Source organism: Saccopteryx leptura, chromosome 5 (genome assembly GCF_036850995.1).
Source record: "Saccopteryx leptura isolate mSacLep1 chromosome 5, mSacLep1_pri_phased_curated, whole genome shotgun sequence".
In the NCBI taxonomy this organism is placed as follows: Eukaryota; Metazoa; Chordata; class Mammalia; order Chiroptera; family Emballonuridae; genus Saccopteryx; species Saccopteryx leptura.
The window spans coordinates 26,565,577-26,577,958 of NC_089507.1; the positions used below are offsets into that span (position 1 = coordinate 26,565,577).

The 12,382-nt window shown below is 49.8% G+C and overlaps 1 protein-coding gene across 1 annotated transcript in view; it reads left to right on the plus strand.

The window, feature by feature from the left end:
- The first annotated feature begins 1,162 nt into the window (after positions 1-1,162).
- Positions 1,163-12,382, plus strand: part of NWD2 (NACHT and WD repeat domain containing 2) — a 173,897-nt gene continuing 162,677 nt past the window's right edge. Inside the window, exon 1 of the mRNA XM_066387666.1 lies at positions 1,163-2,074. Coding sequence (XP_066243763.1) covers positions 1,924-2,074 — 151 coding nt within the window. The 5' untranslated portion in view covers positions 1,163-1,923. The remainder of the gene's footprint in view (positions 2,075-12,382) is intronic.

Sequence of the window (12,382 nt, forward strand, 5' to 3'; positions counted from 1 at the left end):
CTGGAGGACGCTCCCACCTGAGAGTAATGAGGCTGGAGAGGGAAAGGAGATAATCTGCTAAGTGGAATCAGTTGAACAACGTCTGGGTAGGTTCAGGGCTTCTTTATTGCTTGCATCAAATTATTACAAAGTAACAACTGCTGTCTGATCCCTGGTTGTCAGCGGAGAGACAGCTGTAAAAAACAAACAAACAAAACCCAGAGACCCTAATCCTCCAAAAAGATCACCCCAGAAAGTGCATGTTAGGGATGGGGTGGGATAACAAAATGCAGTGCCTAGGACTTCACTGCCACCAGCTGGCCCGGAAGAAGTGCAGGCCTGGAGGGGCCGCCTCCAGAAGCCCCCAGTGAGAGGGTGAAACTTACAGCTGAGCTGCCTTCACCCTGAGCCCACCCACCCTTTCCCCAAAAAGCTTCTCTTCCTCTCTAAATGTTCAAGAGCTCCTGCCCTAAAGCTCTAAATGAGGAGCTTGGAGAACAAACTCCAGTTAAGGTACCGAACACTCCCTCTTCCCTTCCCGTTCTGGGATTTGCTGTATTTCCGTAAGTGCAGTGGAGTGTGTCCCAGAGGTGGCAGTTTTACAGCTGGGTCCATCTGCATCTCACTTCACCCTGAGCGTGGACCAAACCCCTCCAGCCATCCGCCTCGCGCCGCGACCCTAGGTAGCACCGTCCTGCATCCGCTCTGGCCACGTTAGACCAGCGTCAGGGAGAACCATTTCAGCTTTGCATGGACTTGGGAAGCGGCCCAGGGCCAGCTCAGATCTCTCTCAGCCCGCCCCAATCCGTAGCCACCTGCATTTTGCAGGACCTTGCGGGGGGCGGCGCTCCCTGGAGCCCGCACCAGCCCGCCAGACCCAGGCGCGCGCGGGGAGGCGCAGGGCGCCCGGCATTTTCAAGGCCGGCGGGCCCGGGAGACGCTGGGCGGGCTGAATGGCCGGAGACTGCACGGCGCGAGAGCAGGAAGGACCCCTGGAGCCTCAGAGACCCCGGGAGGGCTCCTGGCAGAGATCCGCTCCCGGGAAGGTTCCGCGGCCACGCGGCGAAGAGCACGTGAGTCGCGCAGCTTCCTTATAAAACCCCCACTTGGCTGCGTGTGGAGAGCGAGAGAAGCAGCAGGACAGGGCGGCGGGGACAGTCCCTCCGAGACGCCCGCAGCGGCCCCGCGATTTGCTGCTCGGACCGTCGGGATGCGGCTCGGTGCGTGTGTCTAACTTCGAGGCCGCCTTCCCGGCACTTCGGCGAAGGCGCGCAGACGCCGGCGCGCGTGCGTTCCCGAACATGCTCGGGGCGTCTGTGACCTTTAGGAGAGGCGGCGGAGTGGGAGGAATCTCGGGCTAATTTCTTCTCTGTCCTCCGCCGAGGAGGCGCCGCGAGCGCTCGGGATCGACCTCGGCGAAGCCCGGCAAGCCCCAGGGTATCCGAGGCCCCCGCCCCCGCCGCCCTCTAAGTCGCGGGAGGCGGCTTCCGATAAACTCGGGACGCCTTTCGCAGACAAAGTTTCGTCCGCTCCCCTCGCCCGCTCGGTCCCGCCTCCCCCGCAGCCCCCTCCTTCCGCGGCGGGCGCGGGCGGGGACATGGCCGTGGACTCGGCGACAGGCGCGGGCGCTTCCCGGCGCAAAGAGGCGCCGCGCGCGTAGCCGGCGACACGCTGACCTCCGGCTCCGGCCGACTGCTTCGCCGAAGTCCGGCAGCGGGCGAAGGCGGACGCCCAGAGGGGCCGGCGGCGGCGGCGACCCAGGCCCGCGGGTCTGTATGGCCGCGGTCCCCCGGCCGGCGGTGTGCGCCACGGAGCTCGCCGGCCGCGCCTCGGGCTCGGAGCGGCTCTGAGCCGCGCCGGCTGCGGGCGCCGACCTCGCTGTGCCGCGGGGCCGTGGGCAGCAACCCGAGGAGCGGAAGGCGGCGGCTCTTCCTCCGAAGGGCAATGTGGCCGGCCGGTGCGGGCACCAAGCCGCCCTGCCCGCGGGACTCTGCGCTCCGGCGGGCGGCGTTCTCCGGGAACCTGACAGCCCTGCCTTCTCACCTTGTCCCCGCCGGCCGCAGCGTCCGGGTTTTCATCAGCGCCAACCCTGAAGGTAAGTCTCTCGCTGGGGTTTTCTGTCCTTCTGTCCGGCCGCGCGGCCGGATGGCACAGAGTTGCCGCAGCGGAGCCCGCGGCACCGTGCGTCTCCCGCGCTCCCTTCCTCCGGCTGAAGCCTTGGCTGCCCTGAGCGCGTGGGAATTTCATTTGAATCACTTTTACTCAGCTCGCTCATCCCATCCCCTCTGCCCGCTGACTTCCCCTAGGACAGCATCTCACCCTCCTATCGAGCTAAGAAACACCTCAGGCATTAGCGGATGCTCCTGAAGGTCCAGCTGGCCGCCGCCACCCCTTTCCTGTAGCGGCTTCTTCACGGTTTTCGCAGACGTCAGAAGTAACTCTCCGCGGTAGATTTCCGAATGGGGCATCGGCCTTGGCTACTTGTTAGGGCCAAGACGAAGTGTTCCCCAAGACTCGCCTTTGGAGGGGTGCGATGGTACCCTTTTTGCCCTGGGGGGGGGCCGAGGAGACTGTGAACTGAAGGCCCGCGAGGGTAGAGAGGAAACGTGCCGTGGGGTCCTGAGATCCGCTGGCGCTCAGCCAGGAGCAGGTTTCGTGGTGGAGCGTCTAGATGAGCCCATTTCAGCGGTTGGGTCCCGGGTTCGATCTCCCAGGTCCAGAACCTGGCCGCCTCAGTCGTGCACCTGCTTAAGTCTGGGCACCTGGTCGGCGCTAACTGAAAACTTGTTGATTTGTTACATTCAAAATTTCGGCGGCCGAGCTCTGGGTGGTGAATCCCCTGCTCATCACTGCGTTTTAATGATCAGTCCTGAATGTTAACTTGCATTCCCAGTAAGTGAAGATAAAGTAGAATGCATTTGACAGGAGCTGGATAAAACTGCAGGAATTGCGTTTTACTCAGAACAGGAAATGTTCAACAGTTTGCTGCGTTTTTAGGAGCCTGAAATAGACACGAGAGATCCGAAATGCACTTTCTTTTTTTTTTTTTTTTTTTTTTTTTTTTTTTTGCACTCTTAACAAGAGTGGGGTCTGACTAAAAGGAAAAGGAAAAAATAAAGTTGACAATCATTAGAGGGAACCATTGCAAACCCAGGGCTCTGCTTGCTTGTTAGAGCATGCAGAGAGGGCCAACAGCAACAAAAATTTCTAAAAAGCATTGTTTCAAAAAAAAAATGTTTTTTAAAGCACTAGCAGAAACTAATTCTAATTAGTCTTCAAAGGACCGTCCTTTTTAGGGAGGGCACCGGCTGACCTTTTATCAGTTTACAACTCACTTTCCCAGGATTTAATAAGCAGGTGGGGCGAGGGGGCGTAGAAAGGTATGGTACACTCTAAAACTCCTTTTATCTCAAATGTCTCCCGGGATTTTTACTTTAATCTGGATAGAGAAATCCATGGAGACAGCCTGTTGAAGGATAAAGAAAATCTGCAGCTTAAGTTTCCATTGTTTTCAAAAAGATTGCTAACACATTTTTAAAAGGAGAGAATTGTTTTATAAAATGGTTAGTCTTAAATTTTTCGGTTCTTCTGAGTTTGAGAAAATAATCTCACCAAAGTACTTAAATCCACTGATGTAGAACAAGCTAAATTAATGTTTTTCTTTTGATAAGTTGCTTCTAAAATACAGTAGAAAGTGCTAATATGATCAATAGTTATTTTTTGTGAAATTTGTAATTTCTAGAATAAAAAAGCAATGATAATTTAAATAGAGTCAGCTAAATATTGAATTAATCCTTTAGATTAATGTCATCTTTCTTAAGCCTGTTCACATGATCTTTCAAATTCCCTAGTTTCTTGAAAGAAAAGCTTTAGCATATATTAATCTTAGAGAAGCAAACAGGAGAGAGTTGCTGATCATGCCTTCTGGTCGCCTTTGGAGCTGGGCAGCTCGCACATTGATCTTAAAAGATCAGAAATGAGAGGCTTACCTGAGAAGTTTCAATAGGGGCAGGACCTCAAATTGTATCCAAATTGGAGAGCGGAGGGCATGTTGAATAGAAAAGACAGAGATGGGTATTTTTTAGAGCCTGAATGTGAAGACTTGCAGTCTTGGTAAATGCTCTGTCAGAGGCAGCATTTTACCAGGAGACCTTTATGGATACAGTTCAGGAAGCAAATGGTGTGTGTTGGTACAATCCAATATTAGATTCTTGGCCAATACTCAAGAGCCTCTCCACTGTCAAATTAAGACAGAGAACATTATCTCATGCTTTCCTTTACAACTAGAAATCCAATTTATGCTCTAAATAAAAACTGCTTTGTGTTGAACTCATAGCAATATTTTTAAGAACCCAGCCAGGGTCTCTCTCACAGAGATGGTTGTTTCAATAGGCACTGCTTTACAAGGTTGTGTGGAATTTCCCGTCAGTAATAAGGTAGATAAATGTTTTTAGAATGGAAAACTTAACTTTGCCATACAACTGCTGGTTCAGTATTTTAATTATGATCTCCATCCTCAACTCCAGTGATGATGGTGGACCAGAGAGCATCCTCCTATTTTACAGATGAGAAAACTGAGGCTACACCAGGTTATGCTAGTTGTCTGAACGCACACAGAGAAGGAAGCAAAGTAGAGCCTGCAGGGGACTCAAAACATCTCTCTTGGAACTCTTCCAACCAGGCTAGGTCTATGCTAGATTTCTGTGAAATATCTTACATCCATATAGACAAAATAAGATCCAGCCTTGGCCAGTTGGCTCAGCGGTAGAGCGTCGGCCTAGCGTGCGGAGGACCCGGGTTCGATTCCCGGCCAGGGCACATAGGAGAAGCGCCCATTTGCTTCTCCACCCCTCCGCCGCGCCTTCCTCTCTGTCTCTCTCTTCCCCTCCCGCAGCCAAGGCTCCATTGGAGCAAAGATGGCCCGGGCTCTGGGGATGGCTCTGTGGCCTCTGCCTCAGGCACTAGAGTGGCTCCGGTCGCAACATGGCAACTCCCAGGATGGGCAGAGCGTCGCCCCCTGGTGGGCGTGCCGGGTGGATCCCGGTCGGGCGCATGCGGGAGTCTGACTGACTGTCTCTCCCTGTTTCCAGCTTCAGAAAAATGCAAAATAATAATAATAATAATAATAATAAAATAAGATCCATATAGTGGCTAAGTGCTGTCCTTATTCTTGAAGCCTGACAGCCAGGAGAAACTGAGTACTAGGAAGGAAACATGGCTGTCGTGACCCACCTCACCTCCACCAAGAGATACCTTAGGGCAGCGGTTCTCAACCTGTGGGTCGCGACCCCGGTGGGGTCGCCTAAAGCCATCGGAAAATACATAATGCATATCAGGTATTTACATTCCGAATCATAACTGTAGCAAAATGACAGTTTTGAAGTAGCCACCAAAATTGTTTTTTGGTTTGGGGTCACCGCAACATGAGGAACTGTATTTCAGGGTCAAGGCATTAGAAAGGTTGAGAACCACTGCCTTAGGGCTATTCAAGAAAATTTCAGAATTCAGAGCCACTCATGGGCATGGTTCTATCCAGAAAGTTATCTATATCAGACCAGCCCCTACCAGTGAGAGAAGAAGCGTGGGGGAGACAGTAGCATCGCCCATAGCCCCAGCTTCATGGATCTTCCACTGTGATTAGCCTGCATTGTTCGTGACCGTACAGAGGAGAGGAGCCTCCGCCATTACCTTCCTGTCCGTGGAATCTGAGGGGGCCTGGTAAATAATATCCCTCTCCCCGTCTCAAGTTTTAACCAGTTTAGAATAAGGTCATGTTTTAGCTCAGGCTGCTATGACAAAATGCCATAGACTGAGCAGTTTTAACAACACTTACTTCTCACAGTTCTGGAAGCTGGGAAGTCCAAGATCAAGGCGCTGGCAGATTCCGTACCTGACTGACGAGGGCCTCTCCTTCCTGGTTGTCAGACGGTCATCTTCTCATTGAGCGTCAGGTGACAGAGAAAGTGAAGGAGCTCTGGTTTCTCTTCCTTTTTTCTTTTCTTTTGAGGATTCTAACCCTCTAATGGCGACCTCACCCTCATGACTTCATCTTAAACCTAATTACCTCCCGAAGACCCCCCTCCAAATATCATTACATTGGGGATTAGGGCTTCAACATAGGAATTTAGGGGATACAAATAACATTCTTCCCCTGCCCCCCAAAATTCCTGTCCTTCTCACGTCAAAATATATTTATTCCATCCTAACAGCTCCAAAAGACTTGACTTATTCCAGCATCAGCTCTAAGATTTAAAGTGCAAAGTGTTATCTAAATATCATCTAAATTGGATATGGGTGAGACCCCAGATGTGATTTGTCCTGAGACAGAATTCCTCTCCATCTGTGAACATGTGAAACCAGATAAGTTATGTGCTTTCCAAAATATCATTGTAGGACAGGCATGGGATAGACATTCTCATTCCGAAAGGGAGAAATCAACAGAAAGGAAGGATGAGGGGCCCAAGGAAACCCCAAACCCAACTAGGCAGACTCCATTAGATCTCAGGGCTCTAGGATAATCCTAGTTGCTTTGATGCTCCCTTTTGGGACCCACTGGGGGCAATTTAATTGTTGTTGTTCTGTGAGGAGGGAGTCACCCAGCAAGGTTCCGGGGGACTCTACTCCCAAGATGATGGTAAGAGGACATCCGTCTTGTTGAAACCCGGGCAATGTCCTCCCACACTTCTAAAATCAAGGGGCAGCCTTGATGATCTCTGCATCTCCTTTTGAGGTCATTCCTGAACAATCCTGAACATTCACAGCTGAGTAGTCCTGTATTCTAGTCCCATGCAGTCTAAGAAGTCTGACAGACTTCTTCCATTTCACCCTGCCTCTGTCTCCTTCGGTTCCAGCTGCCCATACTTCTGTTGGGGTAGTCCATGGTTCACACCTGTCCTAATTTCCTTTTTAGTGGTGGTTCTGCTGTGCTCTTAGTGTTCTCGTCAGAACAAGCTTTCTCACTTTGTGCAATATGGATAAGCTGAGAATTTTATAGACCTTCAGGTTCTGGTTTCCTTTGCCTAAGGATACCTTCCTCAATGCACCGTTGTCCTTAAGCGGTCAGGAGGATCTGAAGCACTCCTTCGAGGGTTTCTTAGAAATCTCAACTGAATACCCAGTTCTGCTGCTCACACGTTCTGCCTTCCACAAAACACAGAAACACAATTCAGCCAAATTCTTTGCTGCTCTATCAAACAATGGTTTCTCCGTTGTCTGATAACAAGTTTCTCATTTTTGCTTGAGAACATACCAGAATGACCTTCACCCTCCACAGTCTGCTCCTGATTATCTGTGCATTTTCTAAGAAAGATACTTCTACCACAGCTCTGCCCTCGTTTTTCCGAACCCCTCACCAGAGTTGCCCTTGTGGCATTCTTGGTTTTTTCTAGCCTGCACCCCAAAACTCTTCCAACCTCTGTCCATTACCCAGTTCTGATGCTCCGGTTTCCATGTTCTACTTCTCAGTAACAAAATCCATCTTCGTTTTCTAGGGTTGCAATAACAAATTACCATGAAATGAACTTTTTTTCAAGTGAGAGGCTCCTTCTTGCACCCCAGCCAAGATCTACATGGCAGTCCTGCCTGGGGCCAATGCTTTAATCAACTGAGCTATTTTTAGTGCCTGAGGCTGATGTGCTTGGACTAACTGAGCTATCCTAAGCAACCGGGGCAATGCTCCATCAAGCCACTGGTTGCAGGAGAGAAAGAGGGAGAGAAGAGGGAGGAGGGGAGAAGCAAATGGTCACTTATTCTGTATGCCCTGACCAGGAATTGAACCTAGGACATTCATACACAGGGCCAACACTCTATCCACTGAGCCACCAGCCAGGGTTGGGAACTGGACTTGAAACAATAGAAACTTATAGTCTCATGATTCTGGAGGTTAGAAGTGTCAGCAGACCCATGCTCCCCCTGAAAGCTCTCACAGAAGATCTTCCCTTGCCCGTTGCTAGCTTTGAGTGGCTCCTGGCAATCACTGGTGTCCCTTGGACTGTAGTTGCATCAATCCATTCTCTTCCCTCATTGTCACAGGGAAGAAGGCCATGGCTTCTGTGGTGGAGGGAGAAAGAGCACTCTTGTGTCTCTTCCTCTTCTAAGGACACCCATGCCATCAGGGGGACCCTACCCTTGTGACTACATCTAAACATAATTACCTCCCAAAGGCCTCACCCCAAAGTACCATCACATTTGGGGTTCGGGCTTTCAATATATGACTTTAGGGGACACAAACATTCAGTCCATAACAGGTAAAGTCTAAGTCAGACAGAAAAACAGAATATTGCCTCTATTACTGATTAAAACACGCCCTTATCTGTGATCTTTTGGGCCAGATATGATTTTGGTATCTCAAATTTTTTAAATTTAGGAAAAATGGTGCACATACTGCATATTATATGGGGTCTGAGGAATACCCTGAAATCAAATATGAAAGCTCTGTATAAAAACATTTGATTCCTTCTAAGCATTGTACAGTGGAACTTCCTGCAGTGTTAGAAGAGTCTTCATCTGTGTTGTCCTGTGGTAGCACTAATTACATAAAGCCATTGAAGTTTTAAAATGTGGCTAGTGTGCCTGACCTGTGGTGGTGCAGTGGATGGAGCATCTACTTGGAATGCTGAGCTCCCTGGTTCAAACCCGGGGCTGGCTCGGTCCAGGCACATATGAGAAGCAACTGCTACAAGTTGATGCTTCCCACTCCTCCTCCTGCCTTTCTCTCTCTCTCTGTCCTCTCTCTAAAATCAATAAATAAAATCTTTAAATAAAATAAAAAAAGAAATGTGGCTAGTATGACTAAGAATCTAAGTTTCTACTATTATTTCTGTGTAATCTATTTAAATTTGCCTAGGCACATGGAGTTACAGGCCACTGCACTGCACGGGACGCAGGGCTCTCGGGAGGAATGAAGACTGCAAGTAGCTCATGTTCCCAGTGACCAACATCTCATTTTACTGTCAGATAAATTGAGGCAAATGTTTTCAGTACTTTGAGAATTCTGAAATTGCAGGTGAGGGCTCTGCACTTTTATTGGGGAATGCGTCTTTTAACTCCAGACAAGCAGGCTTCCGGAACTGCACACTTCCCCTCCCAGTCCTTAGCAGCAATTCACGGGGCACAGACCTGCCCGGCCGCAGCAGTGGGCAGAGATTACCCCTTTAACATGTAAGCCAGGGAGGGCCAGGGCCTGACCAGGCAGTGGTACAGTGGATAGAGCATTGGACTGGGATTCAGAGGACCCAGGTTCAAAACCCCGAGGTTGCCAGCTTGAGCACAGGCTCACCTGGCTTGAGTAAAGCTCACCAGCTTTAGGGTCACTGGCTTGAGCATGGGATCATAGACATAACCCCATGGTCACTGGCTTGAGCCCAAGATCACTGGCTTGAGCAAGGGGTCACTCGCTCTACTATAGCCCCCCTCCCATCAAGGCACATATGAGAAAGCAATCAATGAACAACTAGGGAGCCACAACAAAGAATTGATGCTTCTCATCTCTCTCCTGTCTGTCTGTCCCTATCTGTCCCTCTCTCTGTCATACACACACACACACACACACACACACACACACACACACACACACACACACAGGGAGGAACAGGGAAGAATGACAAATTTACCTACAAGGGAGAACAGAAGGGGTGGCCTCTTTTGTGTTCAGACTTTCCTTCCAGATGCATCCATCAGACTGAGACACTTCTCCCCTGAGGAGCGAGGGGTGACCCTGGCCAGGGCTACTATATTCCCTCTCTGAGTGTCAACAGACGCTTGAATGGAGAATAAGACATTTAACACCTATTTTTCTTACACACACACCCTCCATGCAGATTTGTGGGGGTTGTGCACTCTTGTCCACAAGAACAACAATCAGATGCTCAGGCAGTTCCCACGTGGATTTTTTACTTTGCTGGTCTTTGCATCGTCCCTGAATGTCTTCCCCGTGTCTTTGCAGTCTCCCTGTAAAAGCTTATTCTCCTTTTTGGCCGAAGCCACAGCGAAGAGAGAAATGTTTTCCCGACAGCTGCTGCAGCCAGTGGCCATTTGCTTTAGCAAATGCTCCCAGACCGGAGGCAGAAGGATGTGCTGAAGAAACTCATAAGAAACCTATGAGCGGTCGCCATGGTTCTTACCTTTCCCACAATGTGATTTCCAAATATCCCTGTTTCGTTTTTTCAATTTTATGAGCAATCAGAAAAAATAAAAAACCCACAGTTGAACACAGCAGAAAAATATGTGTATGTGTGTATGTATACTCACAGCTGTGTTCATGCCCCAGGACCATCTTTAAAAGGTAAGAGTCTTAAAGGAGAACATCCCCAACTGCTGTTTTATGATAAGTGCAAGTAGGATATATATAATAAATGAGTTCTAAACTTGGAGGGGTTGTATATTTAGATCCTTCAGCAGGCATTCTTCAGGCAGGAAGAGAGTATTAGACACAAACACAGACAATGCCGGACAGCCTCGGTCTGGCTCCTCAGTCCACCTTTCCTGCTGTGAGGTCTTGAGCACGTTACTGTCCTCTTCTGTTCTCGGTGTATGAAAAAGGGCAATGATAGCACCTGCCTTGCAGGGTTATTGAGTAGACTAAATAAGCTAATAGATGTAAAGCACTTAAAACAGTGTTGGGCACATAGTATAGTGAACATTAAGTAAACGTTTACCATTGTTCTGATGATCTTTACTGTTATTGGTTACCACTGTGATCCAGACACTGCAGATATGTGAAAATGAATAAGGCATTTCCTGTCCTCAAGGAATAAGGTCTACAGAGGCCTGTCAGAACTCAATAGTAAAACAAAGCCACTCTGAATACTTCAGGGACCTAGGTGCTCTGAAACACCATTGTAAGGGTCTGAGGAGTGAAGGGGCATCGTTAGGCATTCAGGTGAATTGCCAAAGCTTTCACCCGGAGGGCAGGGAACTGAAGAAACCGCTGCCAGCATCACGGTTGGTGCTGAGTGGCTGACCAGCTTCTGCAAACACACATCTGCTGAGACCACAGCTGGTGGCCAGGAACTTCCCCGGCTCCGTTTGCCTCCAGACCTCACACAGCTGCATCCCTCTCACAGAACCAGATCGCGTGGGGACCCTGGCAATAAGTTCCACTGGGAACTTTAGGCTTCCAGCCCCTGTATCACAAGGGAGAGAATGAGTGGAAGTGGTGATGGATACTCAAAACCAAGACCCCGTACCCAGCCCAAGGGGAAGCAGAAACACACACTTGTTCAACTAGTAAATATGCGTGAAGCACCTGCTCCATGTGGGTGCTGTTCTGGTGCTTAGAAAACAAGCAGAGCTGCTGCCGTGGGGGTACATGAATCTGGTAATACATGCAGTGGGCACTGTGCTAAAGTACGAGCACAGCCTACAGAGACACTGAGGAGTGGGCCACCTTGGCGGCTCAGAGTGAGGGGCTCCTTCAAGGAATGGCTGGAGAGCCAGGGTGCAGACACCCCCTCCACCATGATCAAATCGGAGGCAGGCAGGGGTGGGTGAGGGCTCCACAGGCAGCAGAGGTGATTATTCAACAAAGAGCGTTTATTATCTTTATTATTCATTGCAGAGCTTTTGTCCCTTGGAATAACAGTGGAGCCAGTGTCTTGAGGTGATATTATCATTTGTCCTTGGAAGGTGGCTCATTTGCAATGACATTTAAAAGCATGACTAGGACCATATATAGGTATGCTATATATTTTATGGTTTAATAAATCATCAACAGTCTTTTTAATTTTTTCATCACACCTTGGCAATGACACCACTTGGCATTTTAAAGGGCATCTGGAAGTTTGTTCTTTATTTCTATTTCAGTGGTGTTTCGCTGGATATCATCCCCACCCCAAAGCTTAGTGGCTTAAAAGAACAAGTCACCATTTCTCACAAGGAATGTCTGGGAATTTGGGCCAGGCTTGGCCTGCCGAAGAGGGGAGGCTCTTCTGTTCCACGTGGCGTGGGCTGGATCACTCACCTGCCTGCCCTCAGCTGAGCCCGAGTCTGGCCTGGGTGGGGCTGGGCGGGGCTGGGCGGGGCTGGGCGGGGCTGGGCTGGGCGGTGGGAGAAGGGCTCTCCTGCAAGTCTGGACCCTGGGTTGCCCCTCCATGAGGGCTCGCTCACTCCAGCGTTTCTCTTCAAGAGTCTAGCCCAGGATTCATTACAGGGGACTGGCTTCCTGGAAAAGAGAAATGGCAGCTGCTGGGTCTCCTAAAGCCTGAACTGGGTAGTCCCAGAATGTCACTCTCACTGTGTACTGTCTGTGCAAGTCACAAGCTAGTCTAGATTCCAAGGGAAGAGAGATAGCCCCGATTTCTTGATGTGAGGAGAGGCATACGCATATAGGGAAGGGCAGGGATTATTGGTGGCTGACTTCAAAAGCAGCAAACTCCCTGGTCTGACCTGTGGTGGCGCAGTGATA